General features: G+C 43.4%; 1 protein-coding gene across 4 annotated transcripts; it reads left to right on the top strand.

The window, feature by feature from the left end:
• The first annotated feature begins 191 nt into the window (after nt 1-191).
• Nucleotides 192-25,407, top strand: LOC110091173 (uncharacterized). Of its 4 annotated transcripts, XM_078388251.1 has the most exons (6): nt 205-321; nt 704-838; nt 2,590-2,657; nt 3,201-3,327; nt 4,496-6,626; nt 21,109-25,407. In XM_078388251.1, exons 3-6 carry the CDS (start codon nt 2,601-2,603, stop codon nt 21,950-21,952), a joined length of 3,159 nt encoding a protein of 1,052 aa, XP_078244377.1. In that variant the 5' UTR covers nt 205-321; nt 704-838; nt 2,590-2,600; the 3' UTR covers nt 21,953-25,407. The 4 variants fall into 4 exon arrangements, with proteins under 4 accessions (XP_078244375.1, XP_078244376.1, XP_078244374.1 ...); XM_078388249.1 differs by lacking the exon at nt 21,109-25,407 and having other exon boundaries at nt 192-321; nt 730-838; nt 4,496-10,937; XM_078388250.1 differs by lacking the exon at nt 21,109-25,407 and having other exon boundaries at nt 199-321; nt 727-838; nt 4,496-10,937.
• Nucleotides 25,408-26,571: the final 1,164 nt, after the last annotated feature.

The raw sequence follows: 26,571 nt of genomic DNA, 5'->3' as shown, positions 1-26,571 counted from the left end.
ACCATGCTTTAAATAAATTCCCTTTTCCGCACTGATCCTGTGACCCAAAGAGAGAGTTAGAGAGACCGAGACTTCCCCATCCATGAGCTCCGAGAGGAGATTGGGCGAGTCTGTGCTTCCCTTGCCAGGAGCCTGGCTCGGCTTCAGTCACGTGATAGGAAAGGGAAAAACAAGTTTTATTCCTCTTTTCCTAAAAATGTACGCATGCGTGCTCTCATCTGTCCGCAAGAAGGAGAGAAGCTCAGCAACTTTAGAAGGGACACTTTGAAAGCAGAAATTGATCTATTTATGAGCGAAAGAGAGAGAGAGAAACAAAAGAAGGTGAATCTTCTTTACTCCCTGGGAAAGAAAAAAACAGGGAAGAAGGAGGAGGAGGAGGAGGAAACGGGAGCCATTTCTGAGCAGGAAAGTCAGGCAGAAAAAGGAGTCTCCCTTTTTCATATAGTGTAGCTGGAAGCGTTTAGAAAAAAAAACCTTACTATTTGTATAAAGTGAAAGGATCTCTCTCTTTGTGTGTTTGTGCCAGCCATTGTATATTAAAATAATCGCTAACATCTTGGTTAAAACAATAAATAACTTTGATTATAAATTGCATAATATAACATTAGTGCTTAGATATGGTTGGTATGACAGACATTCTCTGGTCGATAATTACCTCTCTTATCAGAATATTTTTGCATTCCTAGTATTTATTTTGTCCTAGTACCTATTATAGTCTCCCTGCAGAAGCCCAGTCTGCTTTCCCTGTGGCAGAGAAAAAGGTCCATTTGACAATCAAGCAGTGCCTCTCGCAACAAGAGATCCATCAGGACCGCAGAGAAGGTGTCAGCAACAATAGGTAAGGATCTGTGCTAGGAGGTTGTGTGTTTGTGTTTCTGCAAAAGGAAAGGAAGATCTATGTGGTTTATTAATTTGTTTGTTTGTTTTTGTTCCCTGACTCTTTGAGGCTGGGATTGTGTGGGTGTATTCTTCTTTAGCTCTTTCTCGACTTGAAACCTGCGCCTTGATTTTCAGTCTTCTAAGATTTTTTATATAGCAGGCAGTTCCTCTTTCTGTCCCGGAGGACAAAGGCAGAGAGATGCATTTTCACCTATTTGAAGACGAAATCCTATGCAGTATAAATATGGAACCACGCAGATCCTGACACACATGCTTCAATGACAGCTACGGTGGTGCCTCACTTAACGGTGATAATCCATTCCAGAAAAATAGCCATTAAGCAAAAACATTGTAAAGCGAAAATAAAAAGCCCATTGAAATGCATTGAAAACCTTTCAATGTGTTCCAGTGGGCTTAAAACTCATCGTCCAGCGAAGATCCTCCATACGGCGGCCATTTTCGCTGCCTGTATAGCGAGGAATCCGTCCCTAAACACAGCGGGGAGCCATTTTATTTACCCGGCGGCAATTTTGAAACCGCCGATCAGCTGTTTAAAAAACGTCATTTTGCGAAGAATCAGTTCCCGAAGCAGGGAACCAATCATCGCAAAGCGAAATTCCCCCATTTAGACCATCGTTTTGTGATCGCAAAAAGATTGTTGTAATGCAGATTCGTCGTAATGCGGGGCAATCGTAAAGCTAGGCACCACTGTACTTAATTTGTTTGTGGATTATATTTATATCCCACTTTTCTTCTAATGTGCTCACAGATGTCTTGCTAAGCCCTTTGTCCTCTCTAAAACCACCTTGTGAGTTAGGTCAGGCTAAGACAGATTGAATGGCTCAGTAGGTCTCGTGGTTCCACTGGGAACAGAATGGGATCACTCGAATCCACACCGGAACTCATTAGTTCCACAATGTTTTTGCATCATACCCCCTTTTCATGCAAAGAAATATGAAGGCTTCCCCATGTTTCCTTTACAGTCATCCTGCACTTTTAAAATGAAAAATTAACATGACTGATTTTGGGGGGTAAGAAACGTTACTGGAAATGTAATTAATGGCCATTTGAAAAATTTAACATAATAGTTAACAAGATCGGAAGACTCACTGATGGGAAAAACTGTACAGGCAGCCAGAGGAAGCATCAGGCATACAAAAAGGCAGTTACTTCATAGTAGGGGGGAAGCTTCTGTGTTCTTAAGACATTTGGTACGAAAGGAAATTGGGAAAAACAAGCTGAGAAACAGTAACAACCAGCCAGATTTCCTATCCATTTTGAAGAAAATAAGGTCAACTGACAGGTGAAATCTCGCCTCATGTTTTCCTATTTCCTCAAAAAAATGTAGGAAAATGGTAGGTGGGTGTGGTTTGTGTTTCTCTGTTGGTGGTCTCCAGGCTGCTCTGAAATAGTGGAAAAATATTATTTGACATGCTGGAGAAATCCTGAGATTTAGCCTTGCGAACTATTGCGGAAATGTCCGTAGTCAGTTAAAATATCTCACAGTCTTGTCCCCCTCTTGGAATTTTATTTAGAAACATTCTCTGGTGGGGGCACAGTTTTCACTCTTAAGAACCACTGCCTTTTACCAGGATGTGAATCCTTTTGTGTTTAAATGGTTTACTTTTTAGCAAGCTTTGTTTCTGATTATGATCTTATTCTCAAAAAAGATTGTCTGATTGGCTTCCCGCCCCTTTGTCTCTCCTGCAGGGGCCAGAAGGATGCCAGCAACAAATATTCCATCCTGTCTTTTTTGTGAGGGATCAGAACCAGATCAGGTACAGAGAAGGCAGTGAAAAGACACCCTGTGTACTTCTAGTCCTTGTGTATTCAACCATTTTGGTCCTGAATTAATCGGGCCATTTATTTTTCATGAAATGCTCCACATTTTTAATGCTTATAAAGACTGCTATGACATGGTCCACTCCTTGTTCCGAGTAGATGTCTCTCCCTCTGTTTTCTGGCATGGATAGCTAAGCGTGTCAGAGGAACTATGTGCAGTCAGACCAAAGAATGATCTAGTTCCTCACAGAGGCTCCTAAAATGCCTCCGGGAAGCTCCTAAGGCAGGCAGGCCACCAGTAGCCCTTTCGGCCTCCCTGTTGATTCCCAGAAACTCGCACCTGGGGGGAGGGACAGATGGCCAAGGTGACTAGGAGCCCTTGGTAAAAGTGCTCTTCAACAGGAAGGCTCATGAAGTCCACTCATGAAAGTTGAAACCTACAAAGTGAGATCCGGCCACTTCTCTTTATTTGTTGTTTTAGATTTAGGAAGTTACCTGCATGAAACCTATGCAGAATAACTGCTTTCTTTTTCATTAAGAGACCAGTGACCTTTGAAGAGGTGGCTGTGTTCTTCACACAGGAGGAGTGGGCACTGCTGGATCCCGACCAGAAGGCCCTGCACCAGAAAGTCATGGAGGAGAACTGGCAAACAGCCTCATCTCTTGGTAAGGCCCCCTTTCGCTGATGCTCATCTGTAGTGTTAGCTGTGCCATAACTGGTAACAATGACAGCAATGTGAATGCTTCCATGTTGGAATGATGTCCCGATTCACTCTAGCCTCTGTGAGATCCATAATGCGAGACTGGGCCACCGGTGGCCCACTCAATATGCTGAGCTCCAGCTACCATTACCGTAGCGAACTTTGCCAAATTGGGATCATGATGAGAATAATCATTCATGAACCTCAGAAGGGCTGAAGATTCCCAGATTGCACTGTAAGTTTCTGGAGAGGTGCATTTCCAACCCCAAATAGCTTCCCCCCCCCCTCTTTTTTGTTTCTTTTTCATCCTCGTGGCATAAAAATGAAAAGTGACTCAGCAATGTGGTGTAGTTGAAGAAAAGTCCAATACACTTTTAAGATGCATCCACAGATCTGTTGTGTCCAGACAACAGCAAAATAGCGCTGATTTCTGCTTTGGTTAGACTTACCCTCAAATTTTGTTCCTAGTTCTGGAATTCAACATTGAAGAAAGACAGTGAGAAAGTGGAACATGTTCAGAAAAGGCCAGCAGTGAAGAGTCTGAAAAGCAAGCCCTGGGTTGCTTTGAGGGTTGAGGGTTCCGAGTATGCGTATCCTAGAGAGGAAAAAATTGAAAGGGGATGTGATAGTTATCAGTAAATATTTGGGTGGCCAGTTATTCCTTCCTTCTTTCCTCCCTCCCTCCCTTCTTTGCCACAAATGCCACTCCTGTAAATGCTTTGATCTGTGGTTTGTCAATTAATTTGAGAGGAGTCTCAGTAAGCAATGAAAGGTTGACAGATGTCCTGACTTTTCCTGCCTTATTTGCTGCACTCCACCCTCTGCCAAACTGCTATCCTCTGTCCTGTATTGGTCACACATAAAAGTTAAACTAAAATTGTAGAAGGGCAAGGAAAGTCTTATAAGATACCAAATGACCTTGAAGGAAACTGTGCAGTTTCTCTGGATTATTCTTTAGATGTGATGGGAGATTAAAGAGGAATACTCAAGGAATAAATGACTAACTGTTGTGGCGTTTGAAACATTTAAGAGTTTTCATTCCATGTGAATTTTCATGCATCTTCTTCAGAAAACCTTTAAAAACCTGTTCCTGTCATCAGTTGATTCTTTTCTGCATTTTTCTTTCTTCCCAGAAATTATCCATAGGGAGATAAGTGTATGTCCCCACTGTGGAAAGCATTTTAGATACAAATTAGAGCTTGTTGAACATCCAAGAACCCACACGGAAGAGGAGAGGTATATCCGAGAGAAGCCCTACGAACACATTATGTGTAGAAAACAGTTTGCTACAAAGAGAGCGCTGCTACTTCACAAAAGGGTCCTCACCAGAAAGAAGCGCTTTGTAAGTGAACCGCCTACGAAGTCTTTGCATCGTGAGTTACCTCTTGTTAGTCATGTAACTGTCCACAAAAGATGGAAAGAATACAAATGCCAGCAATGTGGGAAGTCTTATAGCAGCAGTTTCAACCTTCTCATTCATCAGAGAATCCACACAGGAGAGAAACCATACAAATGCCAAGAGTGTGGGAAATGTTTTTCGTACAGTTCACACCTTGTGACTCATAATAGAGTCCACACAGGAGAAAAACCCTACAAATGCCAAGAGTGTGGGAAATGTTTTGCTCGGAGCTCACAACTTTTGAGCCATAACAAAGTCCACACAGGAGAGAAACCATACAAATGCCAGTATTGTGGGAAATGTTTTGCCCACAGTTCACAACTTGTGAACCATAAGAGGGTCCACACAGGAGAGAAACCCTACAAATGCCAGGAGTGTGGGAAATGCTTTGCTCGGAGTTCACAGCTTCTGAGCCATAATGAAATTCACACAGGAGAGAAACCATACAAATGCCTGGAGTGTGAGAAGTGTTTTCCAAACAGTTCACAGCTTGCAAGCCATAATAGAGTCCACACAGGAGAGAAACCCTACAAATGCCTGGAGTGCGGGAAATGCTTTGCTCAAAGTTCATCACTTGTAATTCATAAAAGAGTCCACACAGGAGAGAAGCCCTACAAATGTCAAGAGTGTGAGAAATGTTTTGCTCGAAGTTCAGATCTTGTGACTCATAATAGAGTTCACACGGGAGAGAAACCATACAAATGCCAAGAGTGTGGGAAATGTTTTGCTCACACTTCAGATCTTTTGACTCATAATAGAGTTCACACGGGAGAGAAACCATACAAATGCCAAGAGTGTGGGAAATGTTTTGCTTACAGTTCACACCTTGTGACTCATAGTAGAGTCCACACAGGAGAAAAACCATACAAATGCCAGGAGTGTGGAAAATGTTTTGCTCAGAGTTCGCGACTTCTGAGCCATACAAAAGTCCATACAGGGGAGAAACCATACAAATGCCAGGACTGTGAGAAATGTTTTGCCCACAGTTCACAGCTTGTGAGCCATAAGAGATTCCACACAGGAGAGAAACTTCACAGATGCCAAGAATGTGAGAAATGTTTTGCTCACAGCTCACAACTTCTGAGTCATAAGAAAATCCATACAGGAGAGAAACCATACAAATGCCAGGACTGTGAGAAATGCTTTCTCCACAATTCACAGCTTCTGAGTCATAAAAAAGTCCATACAGGAGAGAAACCCTACAAATGCCAGGAATGTGGGAAGTGCTTTCTCTACAATTCATTGCTTGTCTCTCATAAGAGAGTCCACACAGGAGAGAAACCATACAAATGCCAGGAATGTGGGAAATGTTTTGCTGACAGATCACATCTTGTGAGTCATAAGAGAGTCCACACAGGAGAGAAACCATACAGATGCCAGGATTGTGGGAAATGTTTTGTCTACAATTCACTGCTTGTGAGTCACAGGAGAGTTCACACAGGAGAGAAACCATACACATGCCTGGAGTGTGGGAAATGTTTTGCCAATAGTTCACAGGTTGTGAGTCATAAGAGAATGCACACAGGAGAGAAACCATACAAGTGCCAGGAGTGTGGGAAATGTTTTGCCGACAGTTCGCAGCTTGTGAGTCATAAGAGAATGCACACAGGAGAGAAACCGTACAAATGCCAAATTTGCGGGAAATGTTTTGCTGAGAATTCAAACCTTGTGAGGCATAAGAGAATCCACACAGGAGAAAAACCATACAAATGCCAAGAGTGTGGAAAATGTTTTGCTGAGAATTCAAATCTTGTGAGGCATAAGAGAGTCCACACAGGAGAAAAGCCATACAAATGCCTGGATTGTGGGAAATGTTTTGCCAACAGTTCTCACCTTGTGAAACACAAGAGAGTCCACTCTGGACAGTAACACTTCAGATATGAATAAGACGGAAATTGTTTCTCCTTTTGTGTGACAAAAGTATTGTTTTAGGAAATGAGCTGTACAAATGACAGGAGTGGGGAAAGAAATTTTTACAATTGACATACTGCTCGAAGTTCATTCTTATGCTCTTAATGGATATGAGGGAACTCATTGTTATAGTAGTTCTAGATAGGTTGTTATGAAGCTACAGTGGTGCCCCGCATAGCGACGTTAATCCATTCCAGATTAATCATCGCTATCCGGAAACCGCAGTGGGGCAAAAATTCACTGTTATGTGAAGATCTTCCATAGTGCCGCCTTTTTCGCCACCTCGGTAAGCGAGGGCAGCACAAGGAAATGGTTGTGGCAGCCATTTTGGGCACCTGGCGGCCATTTTGGAACTGCCGATCAGCTGTTCCCAAAACATCGCAATGCGAAGATCGGTAAGCGAAACGCTTACCGATCATCGCAATGCAATGTTTTGCCTATTAAAACATCTCAATGCGATTGCATAAGTGATCTCAAAAAATAGATCGCTATGTGGATTTGTCATTAATGGTGTGCTCGTTAAGCGAGGCACCACTGTATTTTTTTTCTTTTATTTGGCTTTCATATTGCCCATCTGGCTGCAAGGCCACTGTGGGCAGTTTACAATGTGAGAAAACAAAACTATAAAAAAATTACACTAACACTTAAATAAATCAGACATAATAGTTACACCAAAATCAAAATCAATATCAAAATTGCAATATACCATCAAAATCACCAAAACAACAGGAACACAAAGAAATACAATGTTTAAAAAAATTAACAGGCAAGATGGTGAAAGAAAAATAAATGTTGAGACTGCTACTGCATTATCATGATGTAATCTTTGGGAAAGCCTGTCTGTAAAGCCATGTCTTAAGAGATCATTTGAAGGCTGTGAGTGAAGGGGCCAGTTGGATTTTGGGGAGGAGGTTTTTCCAGAAGTGGGTTAGTTGACTGACATTAAGCTCTGGTTTTTACTCTTCTCTTTCCGGACCTTTCTCAGGGTCAGTGTTCTTATCTGCATATTGGTGCCACAAAGCTCCAGAACTCATGACTCCCTGAGGGGCCTCATATAGGTATTAAACAGCAATGGGGAGATGATCCACCCCCGTGAGACTCCACAGTTGAGAGTACAAGGTGTGGACGTCTTCTCCCCAAGCTGTACACTCTGAGGACGGTCCTCGAGGAAGGATCAGAGCCAGGACAAAGCCAAGCCACTGATCCCCATTCTAGAGAGCCTCCCAGGAGGGTACAGTGGTTGGCAGTATCAAAAGCTTCCGATAAATTGAGGAGGACCAGCAAGGTCATTTTGCCTCCATTCAGTCTCCCTCAGAAGGTCATCTTGCAGGGCGAACAGTACCATCTCTGTGCCATGACATGGCCTGGCCCAAACTGGAATGGATCAAGGGCTTTGGTCTCCATGAGGGACTCTAGCTGATCAGCCACCACTCTCCATTAGCTTGCTTAAGGATGAGACATTGGCAACGGGTCTATAGTTGTTAATATCGTCCACCGCCAAGTTTAGTTTTTTTAATGGATGAGCCCAATGAGTGTCTCCTTGAGGGCAAGGGGAACCCTGCCCTCACGGAGAGACCCATTAATTATAATCATGGCATCTTTAGAGGTCTGGTTGCTTTTATGAACCAGGAAAGGTAAGAACCTAGGGAGGATGAGGTGGGCCTACAGCAATTCAGCTGTCATTTATTCCTTCAAAATATTTTTACCCCAGCTTTCTCCTTAGAAAGGAACCAAGGCAGTTTACAACAGCAAAAGACAATATTAGAAACTAAAAACAGTAAGTATACAAATACTAAAAAGGATCAAATGACTACAGCACATAAAAAAACCTGAGGAAAGGCAACAAGAAAACAACATTCAAAGTACAACCATCCATTAAAAAATCAAGGCAGTCAATCACTGCTTGCAGAATAGCTAATAAAGACCCAGCCTGGCCTCCTGTGGGGGGGAGTTAAGTCTGGAAGCGGTAATGGAGAAGGCTGTCTTCTATGTCCACACAAAATGGCCGCCTAGAGTGATCCTATGTGATTCAGATAGGCGGGATATAAAATACATAAATAAATAAATAAAATAAAAATAAAATGGACCTGTGAAGGTGGTGGGTCTGAGAAAAATCTATTTATGTGTTACATTTATAGCCCGCCCATCTAGTCGTACTGACTACTCTGTGTGGGTAACAATATATCAAATCTAAATACAGTTTAAAATCATAACAACATATTATTAAAAAACACAATGATCCAGATGGGAGAAGGCACAAAAAACAAAATCAGATGGTGGATGGAGGAAAGGCTTGCTTGAACAGCCAGGTTTTCAGTTGGCATTTAAAGATGCCCAGGGAAGGGGCCATGCGAATCTCAGGAGGGAGGCTATTCCAAAGATAAGGAGCCAACGCTGAGAAGGCCCAGTTTCTTGTTTTTTATTTCCGGGACTCCCTCGGCGTTAGGCTCCTCAGTCTCACCTCCTGGCTAGATCGAGTGGTACGGGTAGACCTAGGTGGGAAAAAGCGTTCCGCCAGGTAACAAGGCCCTAAACCATTTAGGGCTTTAGATGTGTTAAGACTTTGAAATCTTTTATCAGACAGTCTGATCATCTTAACACCCAGACAAGCTCATAAAGAGAGATGTGGTCCTTGACATAATTCAACCCAAGCCCTTTTAAGGCATTATAGGTTAGAACTAGCACTTTGAACTGTGCCTTGAAGCAGATTGGCAGTCAGGGGAGTTGCTATAATGGAGGTTATGTGATCCGCGTAATCGTGAGATGTATGACAGTCCACCCAGGAGAGAAACCAGGCAAATGCCAGGAATGTGAAAAATGTTTTGCTGACAGATCAGATCCTATGAGTCATAAGAGACTCCACACAGGAGAGAAATCATTCAAATGTCAAGAGCGTGGGAATATTTTTGCTCAGAGTTCAGTTCTGACTCAAAAGAGAGTCCACACGGGGAAACCCATACAAATGTCAGGAATGTGGGAAATATTTCCCTCAGACTTCACAGCTTTTGAAGCAGAAGAGAGACCAAACAGGAGAGAAGCCCTTCAGATTCTTGTAACATGGGAAATCGTTGATTTCTGGTTCAGATTCTGTATATTTTGAACTACTAGAGAGTCACTATAGGAGTGGAGCCATATTAATGACAGGAGTCTGAAAAACCATTTGAAGACTGCAGGCAATCCAATTCGGGACATAATGCATAAGAGGATTCTGTTGCAACTCTTGGCCTGAAACGAGCTCTATGCCATTTTTAAAGTAATGCACCAGAGCTGAAAGTACTGATTTTGGTGTCCCTATCAGTGTAAAATATTGGAATTAAAAACATCTCATGTCAGAGTTTGGTGAGAAGTCCAAGGGATGTATTCTGATTTTCAGGAGATGGGTCCCCTTCTGGAAAAAGGGTGAAATTCTCAGCAGATTCAGGAAGTACAAGAAGAGCACCTGAAACCCTAACCTCAACCACAACTTCTCAGTTAATTTTAATTATAGTGGGAGCAGAAAGTGACTCACAGCAACTTAGGGAAAGGCTTTTTGAACTCCTGGTGCATAAAGTTTCTGCTGAATAGCAATATTTGCCATCCCAGTTGAAGACTGGCACGTTCTTGTTTGTTGGATGAATTTACTAGATCTTCAGAGAAATCGAAACCCAAAATGGTACTTGGTGAACAATTAGTGCAAAGGAAGAAATCTCAGGCTGAAACACTTAGAATTGTGCAGAAATTGCAGTAGTAGTTAACAACTTGCCGGTTGTATCCCTTTTTTTGTACAGTTTGATGTGGTTAATTGTAACTAATTGACGAGCTACTTAGATGCATCTCTCTTTTTTGCCACCCCCTGTACTTTGTTGATTAGCTGCAGAAATTTACACAAATCATATGCAAACCAGAAGTATTCTAGCCACTAAATACTTGCCCAATTTGGAGACACCACATGCCAGGGATGGGGACTTCCCCCCCCCATGACTTGAACTGAACTCATGACTCAGAACCCACTCACCCCTCCCTTTTTGGGTGGGGGTGCTTGTTCTGAATAGGGACTTGGACTTGGGACTTGGTACCAAAGACCTGGACTTGAGAGACTTGGACCCAAAGATTTGCCAACATCCCTGCTCTATGCTAATGACTATTTTCCTTTAATGGGATATTTTATTGCTCAGAGTGGTCCCATTTGGAGTCAGCAGAGCAATTTGGGAATTGCAAGTGTCTCTACTGAGGCAGGTTTGACATTTTAAAGCTTAATACTCTAAATAAATGTTTCATATGCATGATTTTCTAGTCTGCTTCTTTTTTCCCCTTATCCTGGTATCATATGTAACTATGGTAGCCCCTCCAGAGAGAATTTCCTATTTTGTAAAATTGCTCCCATTTTTGCTACATGTGTTTTATTTTGGCAGACTTTTTTTTGAGGAGAATCAAAATGCTAATCCTGCCTGCAGATGATACAAAATGTGGACTAGTTAAAACCCTGAGAGATGGGCCAAACATTGAAAAAGATCCTGATAGGATAGTGCACTGGCCTGAAAACACAGAATGATGTTTACCAGATAAGTGTACTGTTCTACACTGGGGATGGGGTGCGGTGGATGAAAAATTGAAGATAATGGATACTTTCCTCATTAATAATATGAACAGGTAGTATCTTGGAATTATAGGTCAGAATTTGAATATATAAGCCAACAGTGCAAGGTGGCTGAGAATGAGGCAAATGCTTTTTAGGCTGTTTTAAGCAAATTATAGTTGCCAAATCCTGTGAAAGACTAAATCCTCTCTATTCAGGCCTGGTTAGGCCTCACCTCAAATACTGGCCAGTGCACTTCAAGGCCCACAAATTGGAACAAGTTCAGAGGAGGGCAACAAGGATGATCAGGGGACTAGAAACCAAGCCCTGTGAGGAAAGACTGAAGGCATGTTTAGCCTTGAATAGAGAAGACTGAGGGGAAAAAGGATAGCACTTTTCAAATACTGTACAGTGTACCTTTTTAGAGCTGCTTTTGTACAACTCCAAAAAACAAATATGCTTGAAGCACAGCAAATGAATAGAGCAAAACAAAGAGCAAAAAAAAGGGGGGGGAGGGGACAAGAGCCAAAGTGCTTCCAGCAGCTGACAGAAAAGTCTGCTTCTCTTTTCAAAAACTGCTTTTAAAAAATGTTGAACTGTGGCAGTCTCAATATTAAAAAATCAAAATGCTGCTTATAGAACCCTCAGAGCGGAGCAATTCAACTCGCTTTTTTCAGAGGCCCCGCCCTACCCTTGCAAAGAAGAAAATAATAAACTAGGGGATATGAAGGCATCTGACGGGGCCAGTAAATAAAAAAAAGCCACAGGGAGGAGTGGAAATTATGAAAAATACTAAGACTAGGCAGGTGCTTTAAATCAGAGAGAAAAAAAACCAAAAACTGTCCAGCAGTCTCAGGAAGAGGGATAATTTTATCCAAGAAAGAGAGACGGAAAAAAAAAAGGTCAAATTGTAGAGGCTTTCCAGTTCACTTCACTCCCTGGAAGATCATGCTTGTTTAGATAAATTCCCTTTTCCTGCCTGATCCAGGGAACCAAAGAGAGAGTTAGAGAGACCGAGACTCTCCCATCCAGGCGCTCCGAGAGGAGATTGGAGGAGTTTGTGTTTGTCCTGCCAGGCTCGGCTTCAGTCACGTGATACACAGCTATTTAAAAAAACACAATAACACGTGTAAACATTTGTTCTCCCGACCTCCAGCCTGGAGTGAAAAGGGAGGCAACTTTAAACGGGACGCTTTGGAAACAAGAGCCTTTCCTGAAGAGACAAAAGGCGGGCGGGTGAGTCTTTTCTGATCTGGATTTTGCTGGGAAAAGAAACCCCGGGAAAGAGAAGAGTAAGAAAGGAAGGGAGGGAAACAGGGGAATCATTTCTGGGCAGGAAATTCGGGAAGAAAAGCGGTCTCCTGGTGAGTAAAAGAAGGGAGGGAGAAGGAAACGGTGGCTCCCCATCTCATCCCCTCCCCTTTGAGTCCTTGGAAATCCTTGGAAAGGTTTGCAGCTGAATTTGATGAGCGAAACACGCGAGGAGCATGAGGGGCGGGGGAGGGACGGGCTTGGTTCCTCTCGATGGGAGTTTCTGGCCCTTTCGTGTGAGAAAGCCTAAGGAGGAAGGTTTAAGAAGAGCGAGGAGGCGGCCTCAGGTGGCAGAAAGAAGAGGGGCAGCCCTGAGGGCCCCCAACCCTCCCCCCATGAGCCCCTTTTTGGCCTTTCTCTTCTTGGGCCTCCAGAGCTGGACTGCTGGCCTCCTTCGGAGCCATTAATCCACATTGTCCCACCTGCAGTGTTGAAACTGGGTCATATACAGTATTTAATTTCTTCGTCTGTGTGGAGTATCTGTCTAAGAGGCCGAAAGGGAGCAGGATTTTCTCCTGTGCTACAGGCAGCAGAATATCTTGGGCCATACCAACACTCTTTAATGGGCTCTTTTCCATCTGCCTCTTTGCAAAACACCACCCAAAGTGCCCCAGATCCTGTCTGGCTCCTCCACCTCCAAGCCCTCTCTCTCCTCCTCCTCCTCCATGGTTTTTCATGTCCCAAAAGATTCAAGATTTCTTTGGTGGGAACAAGGTACATCTATGATTTGTGGGTGGTTTGGGGAAGATTCCATGGGAAAATATTCTTATGAAAGCATGAGAAAATACTTTTGATTTCATGGATCCATTTTCTTACCTTACAGGCTTCCAACATGGGGGCTTAGCAAAGGTTAACAAAAAAAGGGAATGTAAATGGAAATAAAAAAAATTAAAGAAAAAGAGTCTAGGGTATCATTGATGATGCTCCTGATGCCTCCCCAAATTCAACCAATCAGGTGGATGGAGAGATATTTAAAAATCAGGAAGAGATCCCTTTGTCTGTCTTTTCTTTGTTCCCCCTCTCCAGCTAATCCCAGGACAACGGGAGATGAGAGACCATGGCTAATTTCTTCTGGGAAGACCATCAGGGGCATCTTTATAAATCACTGCATTTCCCTGGATTTCCAAATGAAATTGGTCACTGAAGAGTTAGTAGTCTCGCCAAGCACTTTGCCTTCTGATTTCATTTCAAGGTGCTAATGTAAATTTAGCTTCAGGCATACTCTTCAGATGCAAGAAAAATATGTCTTTACTAATTAGAACAAAAAAAATAGCATAATACAGTACTGTAATAAGATTACCCTTTCCTTAGGAATAGCCAAAGCTGCTAAATGACACAACTGGGTTTTGAATTACCCACTTTGCTCTCTTCTGAGCTCTGTGAAAGGGTCCAAACCTGTTCTGCATATTATCTAAACAAAGTTTTGGCTCTTGTTCTCCCCTCTCGCTGCCTTCTCTGGTTGATGTTTCTTTTGTCAAAAGAAAGAGGAAGGGATCCTGAAAATGATGAAAGAGGGAAGAAAAAGACCAGAGAGGGAGAGGAAAGTGTGGCTTCTGTCAAAAGGTATACCAGGGATCTTAAATTAACAGGCAACGTGTAAATAGCATATACTGAAATGTGTGCTTAATCTAAAAGGCAGAAAAGAGAAAACAGAACAATTTAAAACTATGATATGGCTTTAAGTTTTGAATGGTTGTTAGCATGTTATGGTCTCTCCTCTTCCCCATAAATTCCTAAGTCCCCTTTTCCTTTTTGTCACCCCTTATGTTAAAAAATAAAAATAAATTATAATTTTATTTTTTAACATAAGGGGTGATCCCTGGTATATAAGGTATACCAGGGATCTGTTTCTCCCTTCCTGGGATCTGGGGAGTAGCCTTGTTTTCCCCATTGCAGCTGGGAGGGATGGTGAATCTGCCTGAAAGGGTGGTGGGGCCTGGGGGAGGCCAGAGAGAGGAGAGGGGCTGGAGGGAAATCCAAGGTTATGATGATCCAAACCATTTGGCTGCCTGAGGACCAAATCCACTTCATTACAAATCTACCTACAAAGAGTGGAATTTGGAAATTTCCTTGCTCCCATTGAAGGGAAGGGGCTTTCCTCTTGGGCTTCAGAGGGGAGGCTGGGGGAGACAACTCTGTAGGTCAGCTGCCTCAGAAAGGATAGTTGGCAAACATTACTGGTTCACTAACCACAAATCCATCATCTGCTAACTGCTGTGATCGTCTTACGTTTGCTTTACCCCTGGGTGCATGAAAAGTGGGAGTTCACCGGTGTTAGCTAATAATTATGAGAAATATTATGAAATCTCTAGAATCAGGGTTCTGCCCTGTGCTGAACCTTTTCCTGTTCGAGAAATGTAGCTCTAAGCTACTGTAGATAAGAAAAAACCCTCCATCTCTGGTGGAACAAAAGGAAGGAATAATGTTACGAAATTGATTTCTTTTTCTTTTAAGTATTTTGAAAAGATCCATCCGGGTGGCAGATTCTTCCATGTCTGACCCTCTGAGGGCCTGAAACACTTTGGTCAGTGGCTGTCCAGTGAAGGAAGAGCCCCACATGCCTGTCTCTCAGCTCAGCCTTGGGATTCTCCTGCCTTTTATATTTGGGGATGAGGTTTGATTGGCGGCTGCTGTTTTGCCTTTTTTTGCCTTAACTGTGTTAACACGGCAGGGTCTTCGCTTTGCAGATCTTTCACAATCTGGTCTCTTAAGGCAGTCTTTCCTCCGCAGAAGGAGAGGGGTTCCAGGACTCCATTGGAGGCATTTTTGGCTACAGAATAAAATGGCAGCCCAACACACATCTGGCCCCAGGGAAGGAAGAGACCCTGATGTTCTCAAGGCAGGAGGTCTTGGGACCTTCTGGGAAGGAACAGCACAGAAGGTACAAGGTGAGGAGATGCTCAGCTCAGATACGCAGTGCCAGAAATTCAGGAAATTCTCCTACGAGGAGGCTGATGGCCCTCGAGAGGTTTGCAGTCAGCTCCACCACCTTTGCCGTCAGTGGCTCAAGCCAGAGCAACACACAAAGGCTCAGATCCTGGACCTGGTGATCCTGGAGCAGTTCCTGACCATTCTCCCCCTGGAGATGTCCAGCTGGGTGAGAGAATGTGGAGCCAAGACCACTTCCCAGGCGGTGTCACTGGCAGAAAATTTCCTGAGTCTGAGTCAGGAAGAAGAGAAAAAACAAGGAGAGGAAAAGGTGAGAACAATTATTGTTGGTGACTCAGAGTCTGAAGTGGGGGAGCCCACAGCCTCTGCCTGTCTGTTTGATGGCTGTTCTGCTAGAATTGGCTCCCCCCGCCCTCCCTTAGGGTCCTTGAAAGCAAGATGTGTGGTCCGTGTGTATCATATTTGGAACCTAAAAACAGTTCCTTATGTTGGGGAGATTCTCTTCCACTTTAAAACAGGGTGTGTGCATTACTCCACCCTCGGTGTGCTCAGTTTTCAGAGAAAATGGCATTCAATTCAGCAGTTTGGGGTGTGGTAGGGTGGGATCCACTCCTCTATCTTGTCCATGACTGTAACAGCCTCCTTATACCTCACAAAGGGGCCGTTACGTCACTCTCAATCACTCTTGTTCCCACTGCCACCAACCATTCCCTCAAATGAATCTTCAGGCCAAAGTGTGAATTCAAAATAAAAATTAAGGTTTATTGTGTACAAACAAAAGGAATGGTAAATCACTTGAATATAAATAATACTTTAATCACTATAATATTATAACTATCACACACCCACTCTCACAGACTCTCTCAATGTAGCACAGTTCTTATCTCTCAGTATCTCCAAGCCCTAACCGTCCCTATCTCAAAGCTCTACCTGAACCACTCACACCATTCACTCCCCTTATATACAACAGCTCCACCCCTTATGTCCCACCCTCCGTCATGCCATTGGCAGATGACACACAGCTTCAGCAGTGACGGGCAGTGATGTCATAGCTGTATGTAACAATTACTACTCAAAAGGGTGGAGAAACTGAAATCCCACAATTTCTACAAGTTCCAGATGTTTTCCTTGCAAAAATCTAAGCATGATGTTTCTTTTCAATCTTCTTATTCCACATAATGGATCCACAGATTAGAAATCCATGGGTAGAAATCCAGTCTGATATCCATGCAGCACAGAAATCTCCTTTTGACGCCAGAAAAAGTCCCCAAAGACAAGAAAGCCATCAAGGCAACGAGGAAAGTTCCAGTTTAGTAGGTAAGGATTTATGTTGGGAGAGTTTGTGTTTCTCTCTGCATATCCCCTCCCCTCACCCGTACCTTTTAGGCTAGAGGGACACTAGTCTGTAGTTCCTTCTATACGTCAAACCAGTGTTTTCATTTTTCCTAGATTTTTCACATAGCTAGCGGTTCTTCTGTTTCTCTCAAGGAGGCCAATTACGAAAAGATTCACTTTTATGGCGTCTAGGAAAAAACCCTCTAAAGTACAAATTTTGGGAGAAAACTTGATTGAACGATGGATACTTCTTTGTGGGTTGGTTATCATGATATCCCACATTTCTTCTGAGATGCTCACAGCTGCCTTCCTCATCACCTTATCCTTATTAGAATTACTCTGTGAGGGAGATTAGGCTGAGGGGAGAGTGGATGGCTCCACATCACCCAGTCAGTAACATGGTTCATCGGGGACCAGAAGGGGATCTCCGGCGTCACTGCCCCACAGACTAGCCCCAATGGATCTAAAAATGCTTTGGCATGACATCCCCTTTTTTCATTCTTCAGAAATATTTTTGTTTCCCCATATCTCTTTTGCCATCATACAGCACATTTATGCAACATTTTCTGGTTGTAATTGATAATGAAAAATAAATGCAAAAAACTTTTACATTCTTTTCTCTTTTATGGCAAAGTGAGAATGGAAAATTTACTGTAAGAAATAACTTAAATCAACCACAAAAAACATATAATGATTGAAGAATTCAGCTTAAATATTAAGAGGAATGTAGGAATCCTGAGTTGGAGAGGGATCATCAACCCCACGTAAAGGCAGTGGCTTCAGAGCAGGCACTGATGTTCTATAATGTGAAGTCAAAGAAGTTGAAAATATCCTTCATTTCTTTCTGTTTCTTTGAAAAGTGTGGAGAATACTGTGTTTGGTGTGCTATGTGTTTCTTCATGGTATTTTCTCACACTTTCCTGAAGGGGCACCATTTATTATGTGGGAACTTGTGTCTTTCACTGGGATGTGAATCCTCTAGAGCAGTGGTCCCCAACCTTGGGCCTCCAGATGTTCTTGGACTACAACTCCCAGAAGCCTTCACCACCAACTGTGCTGGCTGGGGTTTCTGGGAGTTGCAGTTCAAAAGCATCCAAGTAACAAAGGTTAAGAACCACTGCTCTAGAGTAGTTGTCCCGAACCTTGGCCCCCCCAGATGTTCTTAGACTACAGAAGCCTTCACCACCATCTTTGCTGGCTAGGATATCTGGGAGTTGTAGTGCAAGAACATCTGGAGGCCCAAAGTTGGTCCCCAACCTTTTCTGAACCATGGACCGGTTAGGGGGGCACACTCGCAGATGGGTGGCGCGCTCTCTTCCCACCCACGGATGGGCAGGACACATGTGCGTCCGGGTGGGCAGGCCATGTGTGCAGGTGGACATGTAGGGGTGTGTGTGTGTGTGTGTGTGCCGAAGATCTGTATCCACCACCATGTCCTTCAAAGGCCATGGACTGACACTGGTTGGCAGACCGGGATTTGGGGACCCATGCTCTAGACTTTTGTTTTTAGCTTGCATTTCTTGATGTCATGATCTCACTGTGAGAGAAGTTTATACAAATGGCTTCCCGCCCCCTTGGTCTGTCCCACAGGTTCTGGGAAAAGGCCAACAACAAGTATTCCTTCATCTTTTCCTGGTGATGCAGCAGAACCAGATCAGGTACAAAGAAGGGGGTTACGGGACACCACGTGGATTTGAATCCTGGAATATTCAACCACTTTACTCCTCATTGAAGCTGGCCATGCTTTTTTTTAATGAGATGATCCACGTTATCAATAATTATATGGCAGGCTGATAAGCATAACTTTCTTCATGTGGAAAATATGAGACTAAGAGTAGCTGTGCTGGATCAGAGCAAAGGCTGGTTCAGTCTATCATCCTGTGCCCCAAAGAGTCTTCCTTGATGCCTCAGGGATGATTCCAAGGAAGGCAAGTAGGCTGCCAGTATCCCCTTCCCTCTGTTGATCTCCAGCCACTGGGGTTTGGAGACTTCTCTTCCTGGAGGGAGCACATGGCCAAAGTACTCATAACCCTTGGTAAACTTGATCTCCTATAGAAAGGGTGTTGATGAAACTTAAAACCTACAATATAAGATCCAGCCACTTCTCTTTACTTCTGTATTGGATTTAGGAGGTCATCTTTGCGAAACCTATGAAAGGGTCCTGATTTCTTTCTCCTTTAGGATCCAGTTACCTTTGAGGAGGTGGCCGTGTCCTTCACCCAGGAGGAGTGGGCGCTGCTGGATCCTGACCAGAAGGCCCTCCACCAGGAAGTCATGGAGAAGAACTGGCAAATGATATCCTCTTTCGGTAAGGCCCCCTCTTTCTCCAGCTGATGCTAATATCTCTTTGCAAAGGCACTAAGGAGACTAACAACAACAGCAACAATAGTTCTTCTGCATCAGTTATTCAAACTCGTGCTAGCCACTGCAGGGCCCATAATGCCAAATATCTCCCTACAGTTCACAAAATATAATAGAAGAAATTGTTAACAACCCCCCCCCCCCAAAACCTCTTTTCCTGGACAGATCATAAGATTAGAGAGTCAAGAAAAAAGATCAGAGAGGATGGCGGCCACACTGAGAGAGAGAAAAGAGAATACAGTGTTGCCCCACTTAACGATTACCCCACTTGATGACGAATCCGCTTCATGACGATGTTTTTGTGATCGCAATTGTGATTGCAAAATGATGTTTTAATGGGCTTTTTTCACTTCCTGACGATCGGTTCCCGGCTTCAGGAACTGATTCTTCGCATTACGACTTTCAAAACAGCTCATTGTCGGGTTTTCAAAATGGCCCACCAACTGCTGAAAATGGCTCCCCGCTGTTTTTAGAAGGCATTTTTCTCTGCACAGGCGCCCAGAAATGGCCGCCCTATGGAGGATCTTCGCTGGACGAGCAGGTATTTCATCCATTAGAACGCATTGAACGGTTTTCAATGCGTTCAATGGGCTTTTTTATTTCGCTTGATGAGATTTTCGCTCTACAGTGATTTCTCTGGAACGGATTATCCTCATCAAGCAAGGCACCACTGTAGTTTGAATGGAGAAACCCACACAAAAGCAGCAGCTTTCACCCACAAGGTGTTTGAGAACTCCCTCCCCAGAGAATAGAGAAAGATGGACAGTTGTGGGGAGACTACACACGCCCTCTTTTGCACTGGCAGTTTCCTGGGGACCCCTATGAGACTCTAAATTGAGATAAAAATTATCACAATAGCAGGTTTGTGGAAATTAGATGTTTCAGCAAATCATTCTGTTTACCCCTTCCTCTCTCTGTTGGAGGAGAAGATGGAACCAGCTTCTTGAATGGTTTGGAATTAAATGTTGATGGTTTAAAGCAAGAAAGATTGTCTAGAGTAGGGGTCCCCTAACCCCGATCCATGACCCAACACCGATCTGTGGTCTATGCAGGACCAGGCCATGGAGACAGATTTCCTGCCCCGCCCCCGCACACACTGACTCCACGCACTCCCACTCACATGCACATCCCACCCACCAGCATGCACGGGTGTCCCGCCTCCCTCCCCCTGAGCGTGACCTGCCCCCACTAGTGATCCCCCCATGCATGCTCTGAAGTATGCCCCGCACACGTTCACAAGCAAGCCCCCCGTGAATCCGAGCACAACAAGCACCAGCCCCCCCCACGCATGGATCCTACTCCCTAAACCAGTTGGGTACCACTGGTATAATGTATCTGTTGATGGGGAACAAAAAGGGGGACAGGGATGAGAATGCAAAATTAAAGAGGAGAAAAGGACAAAATATTATGTGCCTTAAAAACCCCACAGATTTAGTTTTATGTGAGTTTTCATGCATCAAAATTCCCCCTTAATAAATCTTTCTCTTTCCCCCCATAGATCTATCTGATTCTTTGGTTCTGTCTCTAGTGCATTTGTCCCACTTCCTCGGAGAAAACTGGAGGAAGAAAAATATATATCCCAAATCTGGGAAGAGTTTTATGCATCAGTTAGAGGTTACCAGATGCCAGAGAATACATGCAGAAACGGAAAGCTGCATTCTGGAGAAGCCTTACACATGCATTGTGTGTGGAAAACATTTTGCCATGAAGATAGCACTGATGCTTCACAAAAGGCTCCACACTGGAAAGAAGTGCTTTGTGAGTGAAATGACTGGGAAATGTTTAAGTTGGATGCAACCCTTTGTGAATTTTGAAAAAAAGAAACCATATAAATGCCAGGAGTGCGGGAAATGTTTCGGTCGAAAATCACACCTTGTAACTCATAAGACAGTTCACACAGGTGAGAAACCATACAAATGCCAGGAGTGTGGGAAATGTTTTGCTCGAAATTCACATCTCTTCAACCATAAGAAAGTCCACACAAGAGAGAAACTATGTAAATGCCAGGAGTGTGGGAAACATTTTGCTCAAAATTCAAGTCTTTTGAAGCATAAAATAATCCACACAGGAGAGAAACCGTACAAATGCCAGGAGTGTGGGAAATGTTTTGCTACGAATTCATACCTTGTGAGTCATAAGAGAGTCCACACAGGAGAGAAACCATACAAATGCGAGGAGTGTGATAAATGTTTTGCTCACAGTTCACAGGTTGTGAATCATAAGAGAGTCCACACAGGAGAACATCCATACAAATGCCAGGAGTGTGGGAAACGTTTTACTCAGAATTCCAGTCTTGTGAAGCATAAGAGACTCCATACAGGAGAAAAACCATACAAATGCCAGGAGTGTGGGAAATGTTTTACTCAGAATTCAACCCTTTTGAGTCATAACAGAGTCCACACAGGAGAGAAACGGTATAAATGCCAGGAGTGTGGAACTCGTTTTGCTCAGAATTCACACCTTTTGATGCATAAGATAGTCCATACAGGAGAGAAACCATACAAATGTCAAGAGTGTGGGAAATGTTTTGCTTGGAAATCAAACCTTGTGAAGCATAAGAGACTCCACACAGGAGAGAAACCATACAAATGCCAGGAGTGTAGTAAATGTTTTGCTGAGAATTCAACACTTATGAGTCATAAGAGGATCCACACAGGAGAGAAACCATACAAATGCCAGGAGTGTGGTAAACGTTTTGCTGAGAATTCAACACTTATGAGTCATAAGAGAATCCACACAGGAGAGAAACCGTACAAATGCCAGGAGTGTGGGAAATGTTTTGCTGTGAATTCAAGCCTTGTAAGACATAAAAGAGCCCACACTGATTAGAAACCATACAAATGCCAGGAGTGTGGGAAATGGTTGGATGACGTTTCTTATTTCTTGAATCATAAGAGAGAAATCATAAAAATGCCTAAGTTATGGGAAATGTTTTGCTCAGAATTCACCTGTTATGGACTGTCAGGCAGTCCAGTCAGGAAAAAATAGATAAGTGGAGGACCTGAATGGAAGAGGATGGAGGGAGGACAGTATGGTGTTTTGTGGTAAAGTACCCGAGTTGCAGCTATTGACTTTGATGCCTAAAGCTTCACATGGCTTTGTTACGGAGAGAGGATGAGGAATGCCTAGTTTAGAGCATAAAGTAACCATGTTGATTTTTCACTGTTATTTTGTCTTTTTCCACTGCTGCTGTGGTCTTTCTCGTACTTTTCAATCTTTTTTCAGTGGAAACGTTTTGAGATCTGCTACCATTTTATAGCTCTCTTCTACAGACACCCTCTCCTGTATATTTCTTTTAATCCTAATGGAATATCCAAAAGGCAAATTCCTTCTCATGTGCCAGGAATGAAATGACTTGTAGATCAGGTTAGTACAAGACAACTTTTGGGGCCCCCAAAACATGCCTCCAAGTGGGGGGGGGTCATCTTGTACACCGGGTGCGCCAGGAAGGAGCCGCCGCCGCCGCCGAGTGAGTGATGCGGGGCCGTGCTGGCTGGGGAGGAAGGCAGGCGGGCGGGCAGGCAGGCAGTTGATCAGGATGGATGGAGGGAGGGAAGCACAGCCTGCCATGCTCGCCCGCCGCCCCGTGCCGCTGATCCAGCGGCGCACACGCTCGCCGCCACCTGCCCGGTTCCCTTTGCCGCCTCCTCCTCCTGCCGCTGGGGAGGAAGGGAGGCGGGCAGGCAGGCAGTCCCACGCGCGCTCGCCGCCACCCGCCCGGTTCCTTTTGCCTCCTCCTCCTCCTGCCGCCCCCCCGCCTCTTCCTCGCCCTCCTCTTTTTGGGGGGTCATCTTGTATGGCCGGTCGTCTTGTATTGAGATTAAAAAATGTTCACCTGAGATAGAGTGATATTCACTTTTGGCAATACTCCCCTGGCTTGTCAGCTAAGGAGAAGTTAAATCAAACATCCAATTAATTTCCCTGATAATCTGTGATTGCTCCAAAACATATGCAGGAAACACGGCAAGGCCAGTTAAAATCAGGATGCAAGAACACCAGTCAGGGATTAGAAATGAAGTGATGGATGCGCCACTAGTAAGTCATTTTGTAGAAATGGGTTTGTGATCGGGTTCCTCATAAATCTGGAGCAGTTCTCTTTTGGTGGGAAATAACAAAAGAATCTATTTTTGAACATCAACAGTTTTATTGAACTTCACATTAGGTGAATGATCACCTCTACCGGTTCTAATAAACTCACATCAGGCAACTGTCCATTGTGGAGTGATAACAAATTAGTCTTTGAATTGACATGACGTATGAAGAGACTGGTCCAAACCATTCGGGATCAATGGGCTTCCTCAGGGGTGTACTCCTCACCACATAGATGGTCCCTCAACAGGGATGTCTGACCCAGTTGCCCTTCAGTGGTGGACTGTTGAACGAGGAGTCCGGTCTGACCACCTTCTTCCTGTGACCTTGTCCTCGCGGATACACCACTACTGCCCATTCTAGAGAGTCTATATGTGTCCCGTTTCCTTTGGAGTTGTCTGGGTCCAGTAACAGTCCTCTGGTCTTTAGATTGGGAAAGACTTCTAACAATCCTCTCATTATATTCTGTTCGGCTTCTTTATCCTTTTCTCCTCTTTCCTCTCTTTTCTGATGTGCCCGGAATTCTAAATTGTCTGATCTCTTATATCTTCTTCCGATACGGTAAAACTTTCTCTCTTCCTCCTCCACTAAGCAAACCTCAATCTTTTCCTCTCTCTCTTTCATCTCCCTCCTCATCTCTTTCTCCTCTTTTAACCCTGCTTTTAACTACTTCATCCTGTGCGAGTGTCTTTTGTTGAGGGGACAGCTCACTCCGCTTTCTCTTTTTTTCTTTATATCTCCTTCACAGGGTCACAAAGAAGATAGCTTTAAATTTTTTGTACTGTATGCTACTATAAAGACAGGTGAGGAAGCTATATCCAAAGATCTCCTACAGAAGGGAATAACATGGATATTCAGATTAAAATCTCTTATTTCAAATGGTTTCAATGCCAATATTGATTACACTTTTTATGATTTTTCTTATGGAGTGATGAGACATGTCTGTATTTCTTTGTCCTGTGCTTGTACTATCATTTTAAATTCCTCTGTTAAAGTAGTTCAACAGGTGTAATGAGTAGAGATGTGTGCTTCGTTTCCAGGGAATACGAACACGAAGTGCGTCTCTGGTCGATTCCCACTTCCCGGAACCCTCCTAGTCCACTCATGAGTCTCCCTGCTCAGTTGTGGAGCAGTCAGCTGCAGGGAGAGGCAGGGAAGCACCAGTGGGATTAGTGCTGTGATTAGTGTGCCAGAGATATTGACAGACTTGTACACTGCACAGAGCCGAATAATTGCACTGGGCTGTTTCTGGGAAGGTGGGAATAGACCACCGGACATCTGTGTTGGTGAGCTTCGTATCCGTATCCCCTGAATACAAATACTGTACAACGCTCACATCTCTAGTAATGTGTTATTTTGAAGGTATTTGAGAACAGATGTGAACTGCTACGGTATGAGGACTTTATCTTCTGGGAAGTCCATTTTGACTGGAATATTAAGTACACTGAGAATAAGATTTTAATAAAGGGGTATTAAGTAGTTTTGGAAATGAGTTTGCATTTTAATGTTCTAGGCCCTGTATTGACAAGCCTTTGGTCTTAAAGTTTGACAAAGGAAGTGGAACCAGGAATTTATGTGAGCCCCCTAGTCAGGTGAGACAACCTAAGCTTTGACAAAGGAACCGTAACCATTATCAAGGAAAACTTTACTGCAAAGGAATTTCTGGGACTTACATTCTTTATTGAAGTCTTCCATGTAAAAGCAATGGACCAGATGAGCTGAAGAATTCCTTGATAGACCTTTTGGCTTCCTGGTGGACCTGTTCGTTTTCAATAAATGTATTTTGTATTTATTGAAATGTAGTTCAGATTTCAGGTGATCAAGTACTTTAAGAAAATTTAGTTACTGTGGGAAATTTGTATTTAGTCAGACCACACAGTTTTTCTTTTGTTATTTGATTACAGTATTATTTTTCACTTGTTTTGTGTGGCAGTGGTGCAAACTGGGCAGTGAATCATCATCAATTAATGGTTTGCTGCTTGTGTTGTTCACTGTGCATCAGTTCATACAACTGAGCGCCCACTGCCTAAATTTCAATTAATATCAATTCACTGGCGCAATTCACTTTGACCCTGAAGGACCTCACCGGGAGTATTCTGGCGAGCATGTTCTGTTTGGCATAATCAATAGGAAAACATGTTTTCAGTGATGTGCATTGGTTGAAATTAAAAAGAATTTTGTTGAAACAGCAGAAATTATATTAGTATTAGCCTGGAATTTATTTCCCCCTTTTTAACAAAACACCTAACTAGTTTTCTTTTGTCTTGGGGATGCAACGTCGATGATACCACTTTGACTGAATATAGTATTAGGATTCCCATTACTTTTTCTTTAAGAAAAAAAAAACTCTCTGGATGATGCCCATATTCTTTCAAATTCCACTTCTGTATCTTGGAGAGCCAACCATAAGATTGCTCTTCTGCTGTTTGTGTAAGGTGTGCATAATTTTCTGTGGTTAATTGCACATAGTTCACTTTCTGGAGTACTGTTGATAGCCAAAGAACAAATATGTCAGGGGAAATTCTCACAGAAGGTCTGACAGGACTGTGGCCCATTTTACCCCATACATGAAGTGCAGCTCCTGTTAGAAGTGCAGGAATACTTGGAAAGGAATTTGGGACTCCAAAAGTGAAAAAGGCTCCAATGTCAATTATCGTGGCAATAGTGGTTGTTTAATGAACAGTCGTTGAGGTAGCCAACAATTACATCCTTGCCAGAGTTGGTGCTGATCTGAAGCCCAGTAAAGTAAAGACTGCCTCCTTTCTGTCTCTGGGTAATTCTATATAAAAGGAGGTCTCCACTCATCTGTTTTTGTTTCATTAGCAAATGTGGATTTACATATTGATTCTTGCTGCTTTTAAAAAAAAACAAAACATTCCTTGGTTTAATTTTGTATGTTCCTGCTTGGTGAAGGCATAGCCATCCTGAAAGCTGGCTCTCCCTCTCTCTTTTTGTGTCCGTTTTAGTTCACCTCATAAACTGTATCACCACAAGGTGTGTATTTGGAACTAAAACTGGGAATCTTAAAATGAAAATATGGTGTAAAACCGAGTGCTTCTTGGTGGGAAGGGGAAGGTGATGAGAAATTTTTTTTAAAACTGAGAGGAAGGCAATTATTGAAATATACCATAAAATAATCTTAGGCAACAGAAGCAGGACTTCATGTCAGGCCTGCAAGGGGCTGCTCCTCTCCAGCCTATCAAGCGAAAGGCCCGGATCCCTCCTTCCACACCCATCTCCTGACCTGGGAAAGGACAGGAGCCTTCCCCCCCCCAGACCCTCCCCTGACCCACATCTCCACTTTCTGCCACTCTTTTAACAAACAGGCAGAGATCCTATGGAGGCGTCTGAGGGGGCCG

Source organism: Pogona vitticeps, chromosome 2, assembly GCF_051106095.1.
Source record: "Pogona vitticeps strain Pit_001003342236 chromosome 2, PviZW2.1, whole genome shotgun sequence".
NCBI classification, from domain to species: domain Eukaryota; kingdom Metazoa; phylum Chordata; class Lepidosauria; order Squamata; family Agamidae; genus Pogona; species Pogona vitticeps.
Note: the sequence above shows the minus strand (reverse complement) of the source record. Positions and strands in the feature narration are given on the sequence as shown.